Genomic DNA, 25,639 nt, shown 5'->3' with positions numbered 1-25,639 from the left:
AGCATTTGAAAATACTGTTTCCTAGTAGATAGTGCTTTTGGAATAGAACTTAAATAACAGATTTTTTTTAAAAAAATGTCAAAACCGATTATCCATTTGAGTGGTTAATAATATAAAAGATTTATGAAAGAACAAATTGTAAATTCGTACTTCTAGATCTACTGTGTTGCAGAAATTTGTTGTAATTTCTAGGGTGTAATTATGAAGCATGTATTGAAACATCATATCCTTGAGTTCTTTGAGAATTAACAACCTAGTTGTTACAAGGAACGAGGCAGCTTAGATTTGGTTTGTAATTGGGTACTGGATTGCATGGCAGATAAAGCACTTAGTCCTTTAAAGACTACTTACATCAAAGAGCTAATGGAAATATTTTTTTCAACAAATTATTATTTAGCAAAGATCACTGAGAGACTGTAACTTCTGCTTCAATCTTTATCTGTTTCTGTACTGCACGTTGTTTTATATGGCCTTTAAACATAAATCCATTAACTGGAGAGCTCTTCATTGATTTGCACCGCTGGTGGTGGATTTTGCAGCTGCATGTACAGAGCATACTTCAGACTGGCTTGCAACCTCTGGCCCCACTCACTTGATTGCAGTGAATTAAAGTGCATGTCAGATTTTCCAGAAGGAAGGGAGTTTTGTGGGAAAGATAGTCAAGAAATTATCAGGTGAGAAATAGGAGGGGTAAAGGCTAGATTTCAATGGGGCTTATTGCATTTCACGTTGTTCTTCCTTCTCCTGCTTCTCACCCACATATTCTTTGTCCTGCTGCCTAAATAATACAGAGTACTTCTCAGAAAAACAGTACGCTGGAATCAAGAGTGGAGTGGGTTTTTTTGTCTGTTTGTTTTTATGAGCCTTAAATCACAGAAGTTTTTCCAAATGATGACTTAAGTCACTGAAGGAGCTTTACAGGACAGTCCAGAAAACATAAGTAAACAAGGTTTCTTTCTCATCTGGAGACCACTATGAAGTTCTGGACCTCTGTGGTTACAGGATGGTATGAGTGTTTGAAAGCACGAGCAACAGACTGCTTATGTATCTGTATCTGCCTGCCAAGGACCTGTAACTTTTTTACTATTCCCCTTTGGATTCACTTGATATCAGTCTTCCGGTACTAACGTGAGATATACTTTTTTGATGCCTTGCACTCCACTGTGTGATATGTTTTATGTAAAAGGAAACTAAACTGTGGTGTTTGCCTTCCTGCCTCCCACAGATGAGTTATCTTTTTTAATAAGCTTGCAGAACTGCAGTTAGATGCTGATCCCTGATACAAGGATGCGTAGAAGCTAACAAATCATACATGAGATGCAGCTTGTGTTCATTTCATTCCTGAATTTAGTTTCTGTATGTTTATTTTAAATTATTCACTTGAGAAATAAAAGGTAGAGGCCGTTGTCTTCAAAAGTGTTTGGTTTTGGCCATAAGTGTTCCGTGAAATTCTCTTTGCCAATAGACTGTCACTATCTTGCGATAGCTGTTTAATTTACAGAAAACGGTACAGATCACTGACTTGACTGTCCAAGGCACAAGGCAGTAAAGCTTCTGCCTTGTTTGAAGTGGAGGGAGCCTATCCTTAAGCTTTCCTGGTCCGTTTATCTCATTGCTAAGGCCCATAAGCGTTTCATCCAGGAGCTCCTTTTTTCCCTTCATTAATTGGAAGCCAACACTGTAGCTATATCCCTGCTTGCAGGACAAGATTGGGAATCTGTAAGTACTAGACTCATTTTCCCTCTGAGGGTAACTCGTAAAGATATTCAGCAGGCCCTTTAAAATTTGAGATACCACATTGCATCTTTCAAAATTTCCAGACTAAATATTACTAGGCCTCCCATTTTTTCTTATTTTACTTTAGTCAGGCAGTACATCTCAAGGGGTTTCATTTACACTTGGTAATCATGGTTAGGAATATGAGTGCTGGGTGTCTGGAATAGATTGCTGTGCTACAAACATTCACAGATTTTACTGGAGGCATTAAGAATTAATTTTAAAAATGATGCCTCTCATTACCAACAGACTCAGTCCTTTTTGAGAAGAGAATATTACATCAGAGGAGAATGTGACACCATACTAGATGTCCTACGGTTCCATATTATATCACAGAAATGTACATTCCGATTCTTTCCTTTTTTTTTTTTTTTTTTTTTTTTTTTTTAACTCTCATGCCTTCCTGGTTGCTAAAGATACAGTAACCACTTACAGGGCACATGTATTTTATTGGTACACACAACAGACTCCTGAAAGGACTGTAAATAATGCATTTTCAATTTTTTTGTCTTTTTTCCGTATTAGTGACTTTGTCAATTAGTGGCAGCACAAATGGATAAGCTGCTAAAAATTTCTTGACCAAACAAACTAGCAATCCCTTTCTTTCTGTTCATGTACAGAGCAGCTTGCCAGGGTTAGTTCTAGACATTTTTACTTGGCCTTTCCGAAGAGCGAGCTCACTGTACTTTCAGGGAAGAGTTTTGTCAGCTGAGGCGTGTAGCTCGGCATGCGTTTGAAGAGGAACTTACTGGAACACTGAGGCGAGGGCTGGCTTTCGTTTTCAGCAGTTGAAAGTCTCATTTGTTTGGTCAAGTGATAGGTCTTCATTATTCCGGGGGGTAACAGTCTCACTTGTCTTTTATTTCTTTTGTGTTCTTGTTTTATCTCCTGTTTTTGAAAATAATATATTGTAAATGTATCTGGCATTTCCCATACTCTTATGCAGACACTTCCTATTCATAGTATTTCCTTTCTTACTATTCTCTGACGGTAAGAGAGAGCATTGTATTGAGTACAAGTCAAAGGAAACAGATCTCTGTGGCTGAAGGATTTAGTCTAGAAAAAGAGTTAATCTATGGTAGATTATTCCAACACAGAAACTCTAGCTTTTTTTAATAGTATTTATATCTTCTTCCTCTAGAGAGGACAACTTCAAGATAGTACCGCTCATTAACAAAAGAATATTTTGTTTTCTTTTGAGTTAGTCTTTATTGTTATACTGTAACATAATGGAGGAGGATCCATTTTAATAAGTGGTGCAGTAACTTGCATGAGGTTGCACAGAAGGTGTAGCTTCTCCTATTCCACAAGTCTAGGGCACAGAGGTTATTCTCCCCATCATATGTGGTGCTCGGTTAAACTTGTTGATAAATTTACGACATAGCTATTTGCACTCTAAAGCACTTTCAATATGTAGTGAGTGCAAGGGGCTACCTTTCATTTAACTTAGACTCAGGGAGGCTCTTAGGCTTGAATTTTTCTCCTCAGCCTGCACTTTGCTTGTTTACCTAAAGCCCATCTTGGTATTTAAACAACCAACTATTCTCTAGAAAATGTGCTGAAGTGATAAAGGTTCTGTTTTGCACAGGGGCTCTGCCATCTTGGCCAAGCGAAATAAGTAGATTTTTAAGGCACAATGAGATTTCTAAGTAGTCTCCTTTCTGTCCCCTGAGGACATGGTCTTGTAGGTGTGCTCACACATATGGGAAGTTTGCCATAAAGCACAGGAACGCACGTCCTTTCATTCCAGTAACAATGTTGGTATCCTCTGCTGACAGAACAGAAGACGCAAGTCTTGGCCTTTTTCCATCTGCTGAAGTAATGGTTTAAAAACACCCCACAACTCCATTATCTAATTTTGAATTTCCACATCGATTTCTGCAGCATGTGCAATGAAATGGCAGGTTTCCATCTGATTTTCAATTCCTATCTTATTCTAAAATAGTAGTGACTGTTTTATGTGCTGGAAGGGGTAACATGCAGACTGAGGACCATTTCAAAGTGGCTGCTTGCCCACTCCTCTGCCAAAAATAGTGAAATCACTATTCCCTCCTCCAGTGCAGGGATGATGAAAGCCAGATTAACTTCCTTAAAAATCCTGCTTCGTGTTCTTAGAGTAGCAATACCTTTCCTTCCATCTCTGTGGAGTGCCTGCACTTGAGATGCGTAACATGAGGTGGTAGGCGAGCTTGCACCTCATTTGTTTTGGATTTATTTTTACTTTTTCAGGAAAGGTTTTGTCTGCAGCAAAATTTAAATCCTGTATTTTTTTTCTCTACAGAAAATATTTGTCTTATTTTCTTGGCTAAGTGGAAGATTACTTTGACACTTCTAGCTTACCTTTAATATTAGATTTATTTCATTGCGTCTACCTCAAATAGAAATTATTTGTCCTTTTTATCTTACTAAATGCCATAGTAAAGAGTTGTATTAATACTGAAGTTTTTTTCATCCCCTGACGAGGCAAAAAACTTTACTCTCATGCAGTCTCTGAATGCCTTTCTTTATATGTATCTTTCTTCATATCTTTTTTTACATCTTTCTTTTATCTATGCCTTTCTTTATGTCATTATGTATATATTGTATACTATAGAGCAATCCTGTAGCTTTACATTGATGCTTCTTACACTCCTTTTCTAGATTTGGATACAAACATGATTATGCTTTAATTGCGTTTCTTCATATTTTATTGGTTTTAAAGAACTGATGTTGGGTAAAACCAGCCATCTTTCAGAGGAAAGATTCTTAAAAGTTGCAGTGGGGTTGGATCCCGTGGCAGTACTGACTTCCTCTGCAGCACTCTGCTCACATCCTTTCTACGCTGATGCCTACTGGGCCATTTTTACAAACAAAACCAATGAATATAGAATTTTGCATTTTTAGTTTTCATTAATTATTCTTACTTGATGATGTATTCCCCACCCCCCATGTTAGGTGGCTCTGTAGCCTCCAAGCAGCATCCCTTTATTACCTGGCTAGCTTTTCAAGATTATTTGGAGCACTATTTAATGGCAGAGAGTGATCTCTCTAATGGATGCCATTATCAGGGACTAGAGTGTGGCGTGGAGATAGTGTATCTCCAAAACTGGGGACCACGCATGGTTTTAGTAGTCGTTTAGACTTTAAAAGCTCAGTTTGGTTTTCATGTCTTTTATATCGTTCGGGTTTCTTTTTCCTGTCCTTTCAAAATACAGGAAATTGTGTCTGTTTGTTCAACTGTACACACCTGCCCACTGAAATAATGCCTTGTGCTTTTTCTGGCAAAGGTCTTTTCTGGGTTCATGGATACATTTGTGACAAGTTTTTAAGTGTTGTTTCACTTTGCCTGTAAACAAAATTTTCCTGAAAATACTTAACTTCACCAAAATCAAATATTATTTAAAAATAAACAAACCAGAAATAGTTAAGAGCAATGATGTGCTCCCTTGAGCCACATTACTACAGTAACTCCAGATGACTGACCAACTAACTTGGGCAATGCATTTTGCTTCTATAATTGAAATACACAGTTTTCGTTTTACATTGCAGTTAAACTGTTATTTTTTTCCAGGTTTCCTAGAAGACACTTTTAAGAGTAGCAGTGCCAGGACAGACCAAGGTTGTTACCCATTACTTTATCACCAATAGTGGACAGTACCAGATGCCTATGGGAGAATATAGGGATGGGGCTGGCATACAGATGCTGCCCTGGTATTGCTAGTATGTTAGCCCTTGATGGCCCATTCTTACATTAATTTACCCAATTACCTTTGAACCTGTAGCAATATTTACTGCCCTAGCATTTAGTACTAAGCTTTTCCAAAGCTTAACAGTGATGTGTTGTGTAGGGTATATTCTTTTACAAGTGGCACTATTTCTTCTAATACTGCGCCTATTCCTTTGAATGTACTGATCAGTCCAATTCTGTTCACTTTTTTTACCACTCATAATTAAAAAAACCCTTTATGATACACTTCATTAGTCGCTGAGGCTGCAAAGTCTTAGTTTATTTCATTTTAGATAGTGCAGCAGCTTATTCTGTACCTTGGGTTGTTTAGTCACATTTCTCTCGTCCCTTCCCCAGTTCTGCCTTTCTCTTTGAGAAAGGGGGAAAATGCACATGGTGTTGAAATGGTACTAATGATCGAATGCAGTCTTATTAAGTAATTTCTAATTTCTCTTCACCTTCTCTAACATTTGCTGATTTTTGGGTTTTGACTGCTAATAGGCTGACATCAGAAGAGCAAAATTTTAAGGCTGTATCTGAACAGTACTAATAATCGACTTGGAGCCTGACACTGTACCCATTGAATTCAGAGGCCCACCCTTCTTGCATTGTTTTACTGCTCTGACACAGGATTTGTAACTCATGACCTGTAAGGGGGCTTAACCCCTCCTTCTCCTGCTTCATTATGCCAGGGGACTAGTCTTTTCTGATGCCATTTTTTCTGGTACTCAAAATGGTACTGTGAAAATGCTTGTGTTATTCCTATAAAGAAAAGTGAAGAAAAAGTCAAGCTAATTAAATTATTACAAGATGGCAATATTTAGAAAGCTTTTGTTTTATACTTACCCGAAGGCTAATGTTTTCTTAAAGCGATCTGATTTTGAAACACTCTGTAGGCAATCTTTTTTTCTATCAAAACAGAGCAGAACACAGGGTGTTAATTAGGCCTATTATAAAAGATGCTCGCCCTGGGTTGATTCTGAAACAGAAAATCAAGAGGCAGCAGAGCATGACGTATTTGGAACTGACACTATTGCCTGCAGCGTGGACTGCATTCATAGATCATATGTTTGCAAAGATGCAGTAAAGGGGGACTGAGGAACGGCTCAGGTTTTAAAATATTTAGAAAAAGGACGTGTGGCCCTATTTGAAAGACAGTGCGTCTCGCTCATGCTCGGCAGTATCTGTGGCCACAAGACTGTGTCAGAAGGTTTTAATTAAAAATACAAAATGAGTGTTTCCTTTGTGTGGCTTTTTTGAACAGCGGCGTTTGTAGCTACTGAGAGTCTTTAATATGATAATGAGATCCTGAAGTCTTTAATTTAATCATGGCTATGCGTTTTAGGTTTGTGAATAACATACCGAGGCATCAAAAATATGCCCTCAGTAATTACTAAGCATGTTTTAGAAATGGTGTAAAATTGACAGAACTTTAAGATCTATTTTTAAATTATTCAGAGGTAAGAAAAAGGTAAAATAAAATAAAAAAGAAAAATGTAGTGGCAGGTGTGTGTGGTACTCCAGTTGTGAACTTAACATTGGACTTAAACTTTTTAGTAAGTAGCATGGTAATGAGAATGTCTTGTTTTACTTTTAGCTTCTTAAATTGATGAGACCATGTCCTTTAAACTTTATTACTCTAAAAGAAAAAAATAAGTGTCTTGGAATACAAAGGTATTTTCTTGGGTTTTTTGCAGGTGAGGTTTGGATACATGGTAGTAAATTTTCAGCATTTGTGCGTGATGTGAATAGAACAGTTTTATAATATGGCTGCTCTACATAACTGCCAGCAGTTTTCTTTCACATTGATTAAAACAGTGGCAGGATTAGATGGCTACTTCTGGATGAATATTTAACAAAATACAACCCGTCGTCATTCCAGGAAGATATAAAGTCTCATTGAAATAGGAGAAAAATAGATCCAAAACCAAAACAAAATAAGAAATGAGACTTGAAAGAGTTTCTTGGGTCACTGGAAGCTCGACCCCATGCAAGAAGGAGGCCTCTTGGAATGGAAGATGAGAGCATAATTATAAAATCAGAATTCAACTTAATCTTTGATTATAGAGGTCAACTTGTTCATTTTGAGTTTTAACCTGTTTTTTCTTCATCTTCTGATCTGTTAAATGTAAACCACACTTGTAGCCATTTGCAAGAATTTTTTTGGTTTAAATTTACATTTTGTGTTTTTAGATATGCATTCGCTCCAGAATGCCTTTTTCTTTTCAGTTTTTTCCTTTTAGTTGTCCATTCATGACCCTCCCTCTCATGTTTGCAGTGGCAGATCTCTTTGAGAAAACAAATAAAATGGCTGTAATTTGGAAAGAGTTTCCAGTGGTGCCTTCTGCTGTGGCTGCCAGCACACCCTTCTTTCGTTCAACAAAGGCAGTCAGTCAGTCATGTGTATTGGTCAGAAGTAAAAAGAAATTGCATGTAAGAAAAAATAGTTTGAAAAATCATACTTTTGTGGGCCCCTAAAATAACTGAAATTCAAGAAGTCCTGAAATGAAGCGAGTTTAGTAAATGAGAAGTGATGTACAGGAGATAGATTGAGAGCATCTATATACAGCTTTTCTTGTAGTACAAAATCAGGGAGGATATGCATCTGGCAATGTGATATATGTAAAACTAGTAAAGGTGTTTGTTTTTTTTTCCTCAAGTGTCTGTTTTATTTTACATCAAGTTTGTAAGCTCTTTGGGGTAGAAATTCCTAGTTTAGTCACAGTGAGAATCACCGGGGGAAGGCCTTCACATTAGATGCATCTTTTCACCATTTTCTTACAAATTATTCTTCTCTATTTGTTTCTTTAATCTGCTGTAAAGTGTGAAGATTTTTGAATATAATGGATATGCTATATTAGTATTATTTTAAAATAAATGTGCATATTCTGTGTGATATGTTTTACATATCCTTTGCAATGGAAATAAGTTTTATAATCTTATTCATAGCCAGTTAAGTTGTACCGAGGATGTTAAATGAATTGCAAAAAAAAAAATTATTGCTGTTCAGTACTATCTGTTTAATGGGCCATTAGGCCTGGCTATTCTTTGTTTGAATACTGTATAATATTAAAAGAAAGCAAAGGAGTATTAGACTCAGTTGGGCCGTTATCGTGTTACAGATATATATGCAATTTAAGGTGATACCTTGATCCTATGAAACTACCTGCCCTCATGCTTTTTCATTATATTAAGGTTGTAATTGCATATGGGTAGTCTTAGGTCTTTGTCAGAAATAGGTCTATATTGGTGATGAATAAATACATGTGTGGAAAGCAATTGAAATGTTTTGACATGCACAGTCTTTGAATGGTAATCAGTTGTTTCCCAGCAATAAGTAGGCTGTGCCTAGAAGTTTTCAAAAATGTGATCAGTGCCTTAATATCTCATGACCTTTGGGCATTTGTGAAAGACTGCAGTTTTCAACAGACAGGATGCTCAGCCGTTTCTGGAAGTCAAGACTTCTTAAAATAACTTCAATCAGAGTCCTCCTCCTCCCACTCCCACCCCCCCATCAGAAGTGCTTGTTATTAGCCTATAAGGGAGATCTGGTTTTACAAAATGTCTGTTTGTTACCTATCTAGCCTTCAGTGTCTTTCTAAATTGCAAATAGTGTAGCAAGAGGCTAACTGAATTGTAGTGATTCCAGTAAAACTTGACCTGTATTACACAAAGGAATGGGAGGGAGGGATGAGACCTTATCCCACTAAGCCATGAGATGCTTTCCAGCTATTTGCCATCCCTAGCTATCTTAGTAAATGGTGGTGACCTTGCTGAGATTTCTGCTTTTCATAAATCCAACAGAATAAATTTAGACCTGAGACACTTTTTTGATGTGAGTATATATGCATGGTGCCTGGTGTCCAGAAAGGCAACAGTGAATTTCCTTGCTAATTATCAAGGACAATAAGACGTCGGCCTGGTTTTTGGACATGTCCGCTCATCCTTCTAGAACTTGTAATTCCTGCAATTAACAAAACAAAGGTGGTAATAAAGATGCTGCCGTTGCTATCCTTTAAATCAGCTGTCTGTGGCAGCACTGGGATTCCAACCTTCAGGAGCGCTGCTGTCATCGTCTTGCCACCCACCCCGTGGTGGTGTTGCCCTGCTGCTCTCTGTTGCCTCCTGGCCCTGCTCCCTCGCCCGGGGCTGTCACAGCTGCCGCCCGGCTGCTGGCTGTTTTACAGGTCTCGTGCAGCTGGGACTGCTCACACTTCAGGTTCAGCAGCGGTTTTTAGCTTGTGCTCCGTTTCATGCTCCACTGTTTGAACTGGTTAAATACTGGTATAGCCAAAAGGTGAGGTCTTGATGTGTATTTACTGAATGCAAGTTGAGAAGCACGTAGGAGGGTCGCAGGGGAAGCAGACTGGGTCAGGCGGTGCAAAAGCCACGTTCCAGGCACTGGTTTTGGAGCCTTTTCTGAGACAACGCTGTTGTCTCCAGGCAGCCCTGTCCTGCCGGCCCTGTTTAAGGCAGACAAGGAAGGAGGGTAAAAACTGAGTGCAAATCCCTGCTCTGAGTCTAGCAATAAAATAATTTAATCTTTGCCTCTCTTTGGATGTAAGCATGTGGCATATAGTAGTCATTTGAAGAAATGCTCAAGAAACCTAGCAAAAGTTCAGATGGGCTCTCTTGGGCAGCAGTTCTGTTTGAGAGTCAACAAGGGGGAGCTTCTGAACTGATCCCCAGTACTGGGGTTTGGACCTTCCTCAGCAGCTCACTGCCCCGCAGAATCGGGGAGCACCAACAGCACAAAAATGGACAGATGTGAAAGACCCCACAGTTCGTGTGTGCCGAACAGCTAGGACGGTCCAGGCGTACTCTGTGGGAGTCTGAGAGCACCAAATTGAGCTGTTTGGAAAAGATACTTGTCATTATTTAATAATGTTTTTGACTTTGGGATAACAGAGAATCCTGGATAACGTCTGTCATTTTTACAAAGCCAAGAATTTTAATCTCCCATTTACACAGCATTCCTAAGAAAGAAAATTTGCAGTTTGGTGTGCTTATGTGTATACCCATATAAATCAACTGTTGTTAGCGCCTTCTTATGCAACTGAAGTACCCATATAAAAAAAATCGGACACATTTAAGATGTGCTAATGCTATTCAAATTATAGCTCTGCTATAAGCAAAAGTATTTGTTTCTCTCTTGTGATGTGTTGGATTTTCTTTCCTATATAGGAAGCTACCTTATTTAGTTCGAGTAAAATGTTATGCTACACCTGCATTGCCCAGTTCAGTCAGGCAGAAGAAAGTTGGGTATATTCCCAAGGAAGAGCATGCTTTGAAGAAAACAGTGGATTACTTTTAATACTTGTTCTTCACTGAAGTTTATATTTGCTTAAAATCCAAATTGCTGGCATCTTAGTTGGTAAGATACCTGTATGTGAGGATGATAGCCCAAAGGTTCCATTGCTTCTATTTGATGGAAATAGGATTTGTTAATTTGCAGATTTGTATTTTATATTTTTGTTTGTGGTTTTAGTATTTTAATTCAATTCCTTTAAAGGATTTTGTTACAGTATCTGAATATTTTTTTTACAAAGCTGTATCATTTATATTTCTGAAATACTCTCCCCAAATACATACATAATGATACCTAAAGGGACATCTATCATAAATCCCAACTAAATATGCTGCAAACACTAAAAGCAGTAAAGCTAATGATGGAGTCTCAGTGGTACAGCCTGAACATTGAGGCTCTAGTTTGAATGCTGCTGGACTTGCTAAGCCTCTGTCAGTCCAGAAGGGTACGGTGAGGACATCTATAGATGCAGCGGGCCACACCAGGAGGAGATGGACAGGTTAGCAAACAGTAGATCTGGGCAAGGGGCTTATTTTACAAAGGAGTGTCTTGTAGTCCCAGTGACTCAAGCATAGCATCTTAAAAATTGAGCGTTATCCAATTTGGAACATCTAATTACCTGTAAATATAGAGATTAAAAAAATGCTCAAGTCTACTTAACGTATTTCAGAAACCAGAGCTATATCTGCAGAAAACATATACTGTAGTCGGTTTGACATTCTCTTTCAGTTGAAAGCAAAGTAGGCACAAGGAGTAGATGAACTGCCAAATAAAGGTAACGAACAGTAATTTGTCAATTTTGAGTTCTTTACGGCAAGTTTTTCTGATACTTATCCAGATATCCAGTCTTGATAAACATTTTTAGGATTTAGGTTGGGGGTGGGGGAGAATTCTGGCATTTTGGAGAGACAAACACACTTGCATGGGTCACAGCCCTTAGTAAGTATAATAAAGGCATTGGACAAAAATAGTGTAAGACACATAATGGTATCAAGAAATTGAGTTTAGAAGAGCATAGCATTAAGGTAGAAGAAATTGGTAGTTGTTCCCTAAAAGATTGTTTAAATTGAAACCATGTGAATGCATTTCATTTGTTTCACATGGGAACAATTGCAAAGCAGTGCAAGTGAGTTGAATCCGCTAAACCCAGAAATTCTCTCCTGTCTTTCTGCAGAATATTCCCATTTCAAAGTTATGTCAGTTCTGTTTGCCTCCTGACAGTAATTTTGAGTTTAACTATCCATTTAGCAAAGAAGAGGGCAAGCAAGCATTAAAGGATTTGAAATTATATATTCTGCCCTCATGAATGTTTCATGATTCAAATAAATAAATAAAAGCTTTCCAGAAGTGAAATGCTGTGGTTATCTAGGAGGTTATATCTCTCCTTCACTCACTAGCTTCATAATAAACAGCTATTGATTAAATTGAGGAGCTGCTTGATCTTCAGCACTACAGGTGGGAGGTGGTTTCTGGCGAGGGCTACGCTATGGGGTTTTATGGTCTCCCTTTCTCCCTTTCTTTTGCCCTGGTCTCCCCCCACACTCCTTTTTTTTTTCTTTTTTTTTTTTTTTTTTTTAATTCACACATCATCAGATCTATTGGTGTTTATTTTGAGGCCATTTTACACATGGTGGGGATTTTTCTGTGTGCAATCATTGACTAGAGACTGGGCATAAGGAATGGAGAGATATATATAAATATACATATAGAATATATAAAATGTAGGAATTGACAGACAATTGAAACTCATTTTCTTAATGCCAATGTTTAAATTCAATGGAGGTTGCTTTAAATATATGGAATAGCTTGACACAGGATATTTTTAGAGCCATGATGCCAGACCTGACAGATTAATGCTTTTTTTCAGTAAATTTTCTTCCTATTCAATACAACAGAACTTCACCCAGTTAAGAGTTTGTGCCATTGTAATAGTTTCAAAATATGAATAGCAAGCTGTTGATCAAAGAGCACTTGGTAGAGATAAATCCAGCTTTAAACCTGGAGAAACCTGCATGTTGAATTTTGCTTGGCTATTGATACTGTCCCATCGTGCTGTATTTAGAGCTAAGGGTTTGGTGACGGGAGATGAAAGTTTGTGATATGCTTTAGCTTGGAGGGTGAGATGTGCTAAATGAAACATTAAAGAGGAGTTCTATGCTTTGTTCTGTCCTAATGCGGGTTGTCAGGGGCTTTTTGTTTGTTGGGGGTTTTTTTTTGCTGGAAAAAGCATAAATTTATTTTATCATAAACTCAGTCATTTGTAAATACTTTGAACTAGAGCAATTTTTTTCTGCAGTTAGGTTAAAAATAGCATGTCCTAGGGACAGAAGAAGCAGCTGTGTTAAAGTATCTGCCTATTGCTACATTTTCAGGATTTCTATTAATGATACAAAGTCAGTTGAAATGACATCCATTACATATTTGTCCAAGCAAGTGGAAAAGAAAAATAAACAATGTGGTGCTAGAGAATCCATTAGAATTGTGTGTCTCTGCCTGTCTTTCCTCGTCAGAGGAGCCGATATCTGTATTCTACCCACAGTTACTTCTGTAATACATATACATCACACTGAGCAACACTAAGGCAGTGAGGTTTGCCTGCCTAATATATATTCTTATTCATCTTTAGTGTTTTGTGGTTCATATGTATGCAGATAAAATTTGCATCTTTTTCACAGCCTTTGCATGCTCTGGAGAATGCATAATGGTTTTTAAAATGATACTTTCTCCATTAAAAGAAGCAAGGTAGACTTCTTAGTAGATAACTTCATTTGTTTCGTGACCATAAATATTCCTGCAATAATGCAGACAAATCTTCCCAAAGGAGAAGATAACTATAAATAGTGGGCGATATGAAAGTCTGTCTTTATTAATGCTTATGCTATTAGAATCAGCAAATGCTACCCTGCTACACCATAGGTTACAATTTTTCCTCCACAGATATTTGTTTGCAGTTACTGTTGGCATACAGCTTGAGCCAGGATTGTATATTAAGCTACTAGAAATGAATATAGCATGTGGTAATCCTGTTCCGTTCCTTGTTAGCACTTTTGTCCTCTTTTGCTGACCTTTGTTTTCCAGGTATCTTGTCTAATTTTTTCTGGACAAGTCCATTAAAACATAACTTTATAAATTGGTATTATAAAACACTGTATTTTATCATTAAATGTCATTAATATTTTAATACTTATTAAAATCTAGCTTTTCTATTTAAAACATCTGTACTAAGAGTGGAAGGATCTTCTTCTAATTTTAGTTATTTCTGTAAACTGTTTTTCTCTCTTAGTTTTGGATATGGCCCGGCATGTTCCCCTTTACCGAGCCCTGCTAGAATTACTCCGTGCTATTGCATCCTGCACATCGATGGTACCATTACTGCTTCCTCTGTCGGGAGAAAACAGTGAAGAGGAGGAAGAACAATTGGAGTCACAAGCTTCTGTTGGGACTTTGTTGGCTAAAATGAAGACCTGTGTAGATACCTATACCAACCGACTGAGGTAATCACTTTTATCATCCCTAACCTTCCTTTAAACTGTATTTTGCGCTTACATATTATGAATATAGAAGTGAAAGAAGATTCAGTTCTGTATATTTATCTGAATGGGTGCTGCAGTCCAGAATGAGAACATACCATCTGTTTGATCTAGATTTATGTTTATATGTGTATATTCTGTTTTACTGTACTATTTACAAGGAAATTTTTTTGTATGACACAAAGAAGCTGGTAGGTTTGCATACTCTTCTCTCTTCATTGGTAACTGCCCACTGATCAGAAAGAGGATTGCTGCTCAAGATTCTAGGAGCTTCAAATCTTTCTTAAATTTCTTTCCCTCTTCAGCGAGGTGGATCAGTGGTTTGCAGGAATGTGCATTTCCTGCTGTCAGTCTGACGGCAGGAGCATTCCTCGGGAGCTGTTGAACAAGCCCATTCTGGGCTTGGGATCGGGGAGGGCCATGGGATCGGGGGCCCATTCTGGGCCCATGGGATTGGGGCAGGCCAAACCAAATGGTAGTTTCTTACAAGAAATGTTCCAGCTGTCTTCCGTATGCTTCTGTGTTGCTTTATCAACTGAGTAAGGACCAGGTTCCTCAATGGATTCTCCATCGGAGGCTAACCGGTTAGGAGAGAAGCCTTTGGCCTCTGTTGGGAAGAATAAGGTTCAGGAGGCAAAAGATTTGGGAGTTACTATTTGTGGTGAGAACCCTAACTGTATAGAGATGGTTGAAAATTTTTGACTAGTGGTATCTGTTGGTGCTACATATGAAAAGCACATTTCCATGCATTGGTGATTTTACGACAGTTAGTTTTTCCATTAGCCCAGGCGTTACAGGTGAGCCGGTATGCTAAAGATGATGTGAAATTACCAACTAATGCCCTGGAGCCATCCACGCCAGGCTTCGGGGTCTTGCAGCCTGCTCTGAGAAACTCTGTCCGGCAGAGGAGTTAGCAAACAAATGGAAAAGTATCTGAATATCCCATCCCAGCTGTGATGCCATCGGGCTGTGTAAGCGTTGCAGTATAATGCTGTATGAGCTTGTTCTGCACACCTTCCAGAGCTCAGCTGACTTTTTAAGCAAACACATACAGGCAAACTGCGAATGACAGTTTCTTTTGGTAACCATAGACCAGCCTCTAGGTAAGTCCCTTTGTAAAATGGTTATAAAGGCGGTAATAAGCACAGATTCTCTGCCAGGGAGTGTGTGAGCCCAGTCTAATTGTTAGCTGGTTTTCTTCCTTGATTATTTTGGTGTAGTCCACAGTTACAAGACAGTTTGGCTTTGTCAAACCTGGTATTATTGTCCTGTTACACCCCCGGCTGTTTGGGCCATAGATGTTGGAGAAGAATAAAATGCAGGCTGGCAGTCTTTTTCCTGTTCTACTCAGTAACACCCAGTACCCATACTGCTAAATCAGTTTTCCCTCTAAATATTCTCCTTTGACAAAGAAAAACTGAACGTTCTGGACAAATACAATGCAGTTTTGTATTATTTTAACAGCCAAAACTGGTTACTTTTACCTTCCTGATGTTTCTTTTGCCTTTTCTGACTGTTCCAAAGGTCAAATCATCTTCTCAGAGCACTTCTGAGTGATTCACACAGTGTTACTTTATGCTTGCTTTTATCATCAGTTCTCACACTGCAAAACTATGGCTTCTCGTCTTCAGAAATGCCGCTATCACTGAGCTCTGACTGTCACCTTCTGTGAAATGTTGCCCTTGTGTCCAGCTCACAGATCAGGGTACAAGCCTGAGAGGGCCTGGTTTTCACTCATTTGACGGATTAAGTCGGTGTTGCGTGCGGTTGCTGTTTGAAGGGGCGATCGCCAGAGTGGCACACAGAGAAGGAAGGATCCCCGGCGTGCCTCCCAATGCCTCCTGCCTCTGGGAGGTGCTGTAGTTTGTACAGATTTCACAGCCAACTTTCCAGCTCTGTTTCTAGTTTCCAGAACTGAGGATTTGGGGGAGTTTAATGGCTGAATCATCTTTTTCTGCCCTGACTGAGGGAGTTAGAAAAGCAAATGCTGCAATATAAATTTTCATTTCCTTCTTTTAATAATTTTCTGCTTCCAGCGATTATTTGGTTTCTTAATTCTGATTACTTGCTTCCAATTTAAAGATGGCTTGTTAGGAAATAATACCCATCCTTCCCTGCAAAATGTAGTGCTGTCCCTAAGCGTATGCTGAAACGTCATGAAAAGAAGGTAAATACAGTGTCAGGAAAAGGCATGTGTAGTGTGTCTTTCCTCCCACTATAAACTGACAATGTTTACCAACCAATACCTGAGAGATTTTCTGAGGAGGAATCCCATTATTGGGAACTCTTTCTAGTAGAACTCTTTTCTCCTGATGGACTGGATTTTACCCGTGAATTTCTCTAATCCTTCTTGACCGAGATTGCTAGTCTTGCATATCAAGCATGGAACGCACCTGTGGTGGGAATTTCTTACTGACTTAATGCAAAAGAAACAGAATTAGGAAGGACAAATAACAGTTCTTTATGTTGGATACCCATCCAAAAATGTCAGCTTGGGCTTGCTATATTATGTAGATCATAGTATATGTAATCTTTTTAAAATAGAAAAGAAAATATATTTGGCTTCTGTGTAATCCATTTCCAGAATAGATGTATGTATAAAATTCTCCACTGCAATTACTTTGTTTTTGCTCGTCTGGTCATCTGTTAGCCTCAGATTTCATGGGCATGGAAACCTGTATCTTCCCATGTCACTTGCCCAGGTTGAAGTCTGAAAAGTTTCTTTGTGAGAATGGCACGTGACTACCAGTCATAAACTTTTTTCAATTTGGTAAAATAAAATACAGAATGCCTAGTTCTTCAGTGTCAGCTTAGGATCTGAAAACTAAGAACAATTCTAGAAGCACAGCCGGTATTATTTTAATAATTGATGAATTTGATAAAAATTCCGTGGTTGGTTCAGTTACATTATCTGTTCAGTTTTGTTGTATTACTTTGATACACCAGCACAAAAAGAAATCTTGTCTTCCGCGGGTTGGTTTAAGCATAATACTGTTTGTCTTTAAAGCAGTATATAGACAAGGATGAAAACACCAACAGCCTGAACAGCCTGGAATCATTGGGGTGGAAGGTTTTAATTCTCATCATTTTAGTTGAAGGTTTGCCAGCAATATAAACAAGTATTGGCATGAATTTCTTAAATGGGACAATCTGCTGCCCCTTTTAGGTCAAATGCCGGAACAATAACATAATTATGGCATCTGCTTTCAAAGACAAATCTTCCCTCTATCTGAAGAGCAGTTCTACTTGGCATGTCTACCAAATGTCATCTCCACGTTGGAGCACGAGTATCCACTTAGATCCAGAATTTGAAGGGGAACATTTTTGCATTTGGATTCCAGTTAGCATTTGATTTCATTTCCTTTCAAAGGCCATAATAGTCTATTGGAAAATTGGGAAAATTCTGGATAATGGAGAAGACATTTAGGTATGAGATGATTTCTTATGACTGTTTGTTGGACTGCTAGGGAGTCAAAAGCCATCACTAACTGGAGAGTGGTCACGCTTGTGTAATGGGTTGCCACAAGGGCTGGGTTTGAGACGTTTGCTTGCTGTGATGGCTGAGCCCGCTGCTGCAGAGCACTGCTGCCGTGTAGCAAAGCAGGCTCATCTGAACCACTGTCTGCTGGGGGAGCTTCGTGTTGTTAAATTGTTACATCTGGCAAAATAAGCTGATGGCTTGTTTGTGTAATGGGGAGTGTAGCAAGCCTATGTCTAAAATGCCTGACTCTGCTTTCCCTTTCCACATCACCCTGGCCGCTCCCATGATAACTGCTTGAGGGACGTCTGAATTCTGTCATCTTCACACTCCTGTCGCTTGTCACGCTCCTACTGAGGGTTAATTCTGCCAGTTCCAAGGTTGTCTGAATGTATCAGCCCTGCCCGTCACGTTGTTGTTATGTCCTGGATGTTTTTCTATTGCATGGGGATGCTAGAATACAACCAGGGAGGCCTGAGGCATTTTCCCTGCTATGGCTTTTCATTGTCTTCACTGTTATTTTGCAGAACTTCTATGTGAAACTGCATTTTGCAAACAAAAATTTTTCTTTATAATTGCATCCCAAGAATTGAGGCCTAATTTGTTTTAATTTATTCTTCTTTAAAAGACAAAACAACTGTCAGTTTCTTTTGCTGCACTCTCAAGCTCATGTTTGGAGCTGATGGTTGGCTGCAGGGAGCCGTCCTGCAGCCTTTGCTGGTTTGGGATGTTTCAACTTAATGTCTGTAAGTACAGTGCTCGAAGCCCCAAGGAGGAGTACGTGGAGCCATCTCAGAGGAGGTTACTAGCTTTCACCAGTGTTTATTTGCAAAGGCCCGGTCCCTTGCTTATTTTGCATGATTTCAGGAGATTGGTTTAAGAATCTGTGAATTACTGGAAGGAACGAACTTCTGCTTGGTACCTGTGGAAACCTACAGAGGGTGGGAGACCACAAGGGCTGAGTGATACCATGGTTGCAAACCTATGGCAATTTTATCCCGACACAGTCAGGGTCAGTATAAAACTGAGCAGAATTCTGCTATAAGCACCATCTCTGTAGTACAGAGGGGCTGAATGGTTCATTGGCTTTATTTTGTGAATACTCTGATAAAGGTATCATTCTGTATCATCACGTTTACCTCTAAGTATCAGGCACGGGTGAGTAAGTATCAGTATTGGCTTTAAAAATGAAAGTTGCCTTGGGAGTGTATCATTCATTATTCATTTAGCACAGCGTGAAGAGAAGGCTGTCATCTTCTAGCACGAGCTAAATTAATGGCTTAAATTATTAGCATGTACACTGCTGTCTCTTCTAGCAAATATATTAGCGACTGTCATCCATTTGAATATGAGTTGACATGATTTTGACTGCTTTTTCTTCAATGGTTGAAAAACTGTATGGGGAAGTTTCTAAGTCTAAATTAAATATTTGGCTCCTCCTCCACTCTGAAAACTGTAACATTTAGATAAAGGTTTGGCCTGTATTAAATAACTGCATTAAATTTTGCTTCATACGCAGAAACTTGGCAGAAAGAAATGTACGCTGTAACACAGGCGTTTAAATGTTTTCTAAAAATAGAGAAAATGTGCAGCAAAATATTCATACCGTTATATATTTGACCTTAGTTTATTATTTATGAGTAGCATTGGTTCTCATGTTTCTTTGGAATACCATTGAAAAAAATATAATTAGAGCTCAGGAGTTTGATAATACTGTTAGTTTATCTGCGTACATAAATTTATATGCAGGCTGCTAGAGTGGAGGGAAGGATCTTACTGGCTTTATGACTTTAATTTTGGTATTTCATCTTCTCATTCATATTTTTTGGGGGGAGAACCTTGTAATTACCAGCAACTCCCCCTCTCGAGCTGGGACTCCACTTGTGCCCCTGAAACACTTGGATATCACACACAGCTTGGAGAGAGCTCGCTGCGGCTCTGAATCCAGGCAGGAGAGCAGCAGCAGTATAAAAGTGGAGATGATACCAAGAAGGGAGGATGACGTTTTCTCAGCTAATAATTTGGTTTGCCCATGTTATACATGCTCACTGAGCGTAGAATTGTTACCGGGTCGCTTTTTCTTGTGCACGCGAAGTAATCCCGTGTGTTTCAGATTACACTAAGAAATGGGTTTGGGGACTAAAAAATCATCTTTGGTATTGCTGTAATTTTGTCCTTAGAGTAACATTTGCACTGCCCTGAAAGTCCTGCTTCCCACCTCCAAGACCAAACCTAACAAAGCCTGTTAAAGTCTTTCTTACTTGGGATCCATCCAGCAGCCCGATAGGCCACAGCGGCCTCAAGAGTCTTTGACTGTTACTTCTCCAAGTGTTGCAAGATTCATCTGTGCATCGGTTATATGTAAAACCCATTCAACTTTTTTCACAGGGCTTTGAATTATATTTGTGTCTCTCCCCTCTTATAACCATATAGTTTAGGAAACTATATAGACTTCCAGATTTTCCAGACCAGGGTGTGCTGTAACATCAGGGAGATGGGTATATGGACCCGCTGCACACCTCCATCTGCAGTTCCAGAGCTGTTTCACATGAGATTTTAATCTTGTAGCATACCTGATCTCATTTTCTTTAAATTGCATTTATTTAATAGTCATGATAAACCATATTGTAAGGATGTGATTTTAGAAAGGGCTGCTGTGGAAATATAAAATCCAGTGTAATAGCTCATGTCTGCAACGAAATTCAGTTCTGTCTCAGATGGCTAGAGATGACAAAACTTTGTGTGAACTTTACAAATTATAAGCAGTGTGAAAATATATACCCCTGGGGAACCTTTGACAGATTTCCCCATCTAGAGTCTAGGGAATTACTTGATTTACCATATATTGATTGTAAATAAACTGACAAGCTGTAAAGTATTGTTAAATATCTCCAAATAATTGTGTATAACACTAAACATGTAAAGAAGGTCATGTAGTGACATCTTACGAACTGTGCAGGATTAATTGCGCTGAGGTGGTATTCTTATTTAGACAGCAAAAGATTTGAATCAAACAAGGGCAGGGAGACAAAATGAGGGAAACAAAAATGGAGGTCATCATTAATAGGAGTCCTACAAGTTATGGCAGTATCAGTTGGGTTTTTCCCCAAAAGAGAGAAAAAAATTATCTTTACCCTGACCATGAGAATATACAAGCATGATTTGTGTGAGGAAACTAAATGTTGATAAGGCAGTGCGTCTGATTTGGGGGTTTTGTGATCCAGCTAGGTTATACTCACTAAGGAACTGACTGAAATCCCTGATTAGGCAGAATCAAGGTCAAATACGAGACCTGGTTTCTTCTTGGCATCCAAGGTGGAATCACTCCTGCACCTTGCTTCCTAAAAACTGCTTTTTTGCAGCCTGAGTTCTGGCCTGACTGGGGAGTTAGGCAGCCTGGTAATGCAGACCGTCACACAAGCTCCAGGTACCTCCAGGTGACAAGGTAGAGCTGTTCTGCCAACCCTTGATTTAAAAGGTATATTCTGAGGAGTGGGGGGGGGTTGTCTATTTTGCTCAGGATAACAGTGGACAGAACAGTTGTATTGGTGGTAAAAGGGACATTAAGAAAATATGTTCTCTTGTGATAGCTCAGAAGTGCTGAAGTGTTAACTGTTCCGGGCAGCAGGGGGAACGAGCAGAAATTCTGTTATTGGTACTGAGAATTTGTATTTGAGTAGATGTCTCCTTTTGCTACTGCTTCATCTGGATACATATTCCTTGCCTGCTTAGGTAGCTGACTGTCAGTAACTCAGTATATCTGTAGGAGGTTTTAAGCATGTAGTTAAGCCTTTTCTCTAATGAGGCCAACACTTTAATTTTTGTTTTACTGTAAGACCAAGTAGGAGGAAAAGACGGGTAGTCTAAATTGTAAAACCATGTGGAAGGTAAAAGCCCTACAAGGTAACTGCCTTGAAATTAAATTTGTAGGAATTAATTTCACTTTCAGTATCTTCACCAATCATATTTTCATTGCTTTTCACGCATCTCTCTCTTGCCATTAGCCCACTGACATTTCGTTTTAGTCAAAATGCCTCCAAGGGTTTTGTAGCAGATAGCTTAAGGATTCTGCATCAACAGCAAGCAGTTCTGAATCTGTATACCTTCCTTGGGACTGGTGGCTGCTAGCATGTCTGTGATGTTAAAATAGGTATCACTGAGGTTTAGTGGGCTTAAATATACATTATTAAGTCATTTTAAAAATATCGGCTTAGCTTTCCCCGAGGAAAGTCAGTGATGAGAATTTTGGAAAGTATGAATGGGAGAGGCAGCTGCTGCTGCTGCTGCTTTGTCTTCAGCTGTTCCTCAAACGCTGAACGGCACTGTTTGTTTGATGCTTTCCTCCTAGCTGTAAGCACCTGAAAGCTCAGTATTGCTTGAAGTCAGCAACGAGCTAACGTCCTTTTGGATTAACTCTGGAACAGGGAAGATATATGCAGTAATGAATTTTGTTATTAATGCACTCTAGGCATATTCTCATTGGATCAGGTACCGTGCAAAAACGTTCAGCATTACTGTAATCACCTCTATTGAGTAGTTTAGAGACTCGTTCTTTATGCATGATTTCAGTCTAGATTAAAATACAGAAAGGATATAGTATTTGGTAGCTGCTAAAATATGCTTGAGACACCAAAGCATTAAATTGCTAATTTTTCTTGTGTAGCTAGCTTTCTGTTTTGCTTCTAGGTATGGTAGTGGGAAAGAGAAAACCAGTGCTTCTTGGCTATTGAACTTGTTTGGATCTTAAAATGAACAAGTGCTATTAAAACAACAACAAAAACCCCCCAGAAATTACAGTAAAATAAGTTGGGGGCTGTTAGCATTAAAATCTCTTTAAGTTTTGCAGGATAACAATGTAAATTTATGCTAGCTCTTAAAACATAGCAGCTTTTAAATATATACATGTAGGTTACAGTGTTATCAAATACCATGTCTTAATTTCAACAATTGAATATATATGCTAGTAAAGACTGGGTTATCACAATCAAAATATTTATCTTAAATTACTAGGCAGCTAGCTTGTGTTGAACAACTGTGTTAGTATATGCTGTATTTTCCAATTATTTCATGTAAAAATTTGAAGTGTTTAAATTGACATTTTAATTTGCAATACATTGATTATAAACATCCAATATAATATAGGTGCCTTCTATATTTGTAAGGCTTTTAAAAATAAGTTACATTGAACTGTTTATTGAAATAAAAGGTCTTAAATTTATAGCCCAGAAGAGAACTGCAGACGGACACAGACTTCATTTTTGACCCACTCTCTTGTGATGCCTAGGTTGTAGTTCACAGACATACTGTGAATTTTTACTAGAGGTTTCCTAGTGTTTTACCATTAGTGTATTTTAAAGAATAGCTAGTGTATTGTGGAATAGGAAGGAGTTCCGTATTACCTGTTGAGAACTTATTTTGCACCAGGATCTACATGGGCGGGTGCAGTGCACATTCATGACATGATCTTTCTTATGCTGGTTTTGTAAGCTTTTCTGATATTGCTTGAAAATGTGCAAACATAAGGTCAGCATGTAGGCGTAACAATCAAAAATAGTAAATGGTTGAGGCAGAAACTAGTATACTGGTATCACTGGCTTTGGGTTCATATTTTTACTCTTCATATGAGATGTATTTCTCTTTCTCAGATGAAGACTGTATGTTCAGTGTTGTCACAGTTGATTTGTGCATTCAGTGATTAACCTGGGGATATACAGAGACATTCCATTTCAGAAGACTTGTTTTCATCTCGATCTTTAATCTTTGGTATTTTTCCCTGTTGACAAATATGCTGAGTACTGTATGACTGGTTGAAAAATATTCCCTCATGCTATATCCTATTTCTTTGCCAAAAACAGGTCTAAAAAGGACAAAGCTAAAGCAGGAGTAAAACCAGATTCTTCTGATCAAGAACCAGAGGGACTGACACTTTTGGTACCAGACATCCAAAAGACTGCAGAGATAGTTTATGCTGCTACCACCAGTTTGCGCCAAGCAAACCAAGGTAAAATAGAAATACCTTTATAAATACTGTATAGTGTTTATTTGTAATACATTCATTAACAGATAACTTATAAATTAGATTAAAAGCAAGAAAAAAATACTTCCCTCCTGTCCCCAACCACTGACTACATTTTCAAAGGCGGTTGGAACCTTGTGGCCGTCTTAAATGTTTTGATCAGGAAACAATAATTCACGTAAGTGAGAGCACATCTCATGGCTTTCAGCACAATCATGTCACACCTTTTTCTTTTTTTCTTTCTCTTGGCAGAAGACAACATACATGACCTTTAATAGTAAAGCCTTTGCTGTTAAAACTAAATCTTATGAATTAGATTAACTCTTACCTAGATGAATGCAGAACAAAAATCTAAATCATGGATTGAACCTACAGACGTTCAAAGGACCATCTGGTTGTCTAGTAAAGAAAACTAAAGATTAAGTAGCTTAATCGGGGGAGTGGATTTTAAAAAGGCATGTATAATCAGCTCCTGACTTTGGAGTATGCATCAAGAATACATGTGTGAATGTCCATCCACACAAGTGTATGTCATACTTCCTATTTTAAATACTTAAAAAAATAGAAGAAACAATAAAAGAATATTCATAGCAGCAGTAGTCATGAATTATTTCTGAGCTGAGATAACGATCTGTATTTACTTCGAGCTGTTCAGATAATGAAATATATAGTAGTGAGAAAAACAGATTTGTATGTTGTGAGTGATCCCGTTTTCAGACTTCTCTGCAAACAATGTCACCATAAAATGTCATTTCAAGTTAAATAATCCCAAGTGCTTGCTGTATTTGACTCAGAATTACACAGTTAACTACAAATAATCATCACGTTTTGTATAACAGAAAAGAAGATGGCTGAATACTCCAAAAAGGCTGCTGTGAAGCCCAAGCCTTTGTCTGTTTTACGGTCTCTTGAAGAAAAGTATGTGGCTGTCATGAAAAAACTCCAGTTTGGTAGGTTGAGAAGTGTGAATATCTGGGTCTTGGAAAGCGGATACCTAAGAAATACACAATCTGTTGCACTGAATCCCTAATTATTTTGGAAAGTTACCAACTTTTTTATATAGGTGACCACTGATATTTTTCACATATGGAAAATTATATAAGTCTGTGTTTTCAGGTTACCAACTAATGCAGTCTTTGAACTAATAAGAAATGTTTTAAGCATACACTAGATGAATTCAGGGGACCAGGTGAATTCAATGATGGTGTTCGTGTTTTTATTCCAGTAATGACTTGTGAGCCTTTCAGTCCTCAAATTACATTGAAATGTTAGTCGATTTTTTTTAAAGCTCATATGTGACTGTCTATATATATGTTTGTTAATGTAGCTTTTATTTTTTAAATGGAATAGAATTTAGATCAAAATGTGTTTTTTAAAATGAAACTGTAGTAAACTTCATTGTGTCTTTTCATGGAGTGCCATATGTTGCATTTGGAAAATGTGATGGGAATCGGTGCTTATTTTGGCCATAAAGGGAACGTGTTCAAAAAAAAAAAAAATTCATAAAGAACAAATAGTATCTCATCCAAAAAGAGCTATAAAATTATTGCAAAAACATGTTCTGTATTTTTTGAGTTGCAGTGACAGCATTTGCAATCACATTTCTTTGCTGTTGTATTTGTAAGGGATTTTCCTCACAAATGTTTGTGGGGTGTTGGCCAAGAACAGGAGGTAGGAAAGTTTGTAATGGCAGCTTTTCACCCTGGCAGCCATGCACAGATTTTGCGTAGTAAGTGATTGAAGAAAACTAGCTTCAGTGTAATTTTTTATGATTCTTGAATAACATTGCAACCACCACACAAGTAAATACTGTTGGCACTCTGCT

At 38.3% G+C, this 25,639-nt stretch overlaps 1 protein-coding gene across 8 annotated transcripts in view; it reads left to right on the top strand.

Annotated features, from left to right (window-relative positions):
• Positions 1-25,639, top strand: part of BIRC6 (baculoviral IAP repeat containing 6) — a 189,764-nt gene that overhangs the window by 148,856 nt on the left and 15,269 nt on the right. For all 8 annotated transcript variants that reach the window (XM_082307527.1, XM_082307526.1, XM_082307525.1 and 5 more), the window contains 3 exons: positions 14,074-14,284; positions 23,654-23,799; positions 24,654-24,764. In XM_082307527.1, the coding sequence (XP_082163653.1) occupies positions 14,074-14,284; positions 23,654-23,799; positions 24,654-24,764 (468 nt within the window). The remainder of the gene's footprint in view (positions 1-14,073; positions 14,285-23,653; positions 23,800-24,653; positions 24,765-25,639) is intronic.

Source organism: Platalea leucorodia (genome assembly GCF_965183815.1).
Source record: "Platalea leucorodia genome assembly, chromosome: 3".
Classification (NCBI taxonomy): Eukaryota; Metazoa; Chordata; class Aves; order Pelecaniformes; family Threskiornithidae; genus Platalea; species Platalea leucorodia.
Note: the sequence above shows the minus strand (reverse complement) of the source record. Positions and strands in the feature narration are given on the sequence as shown.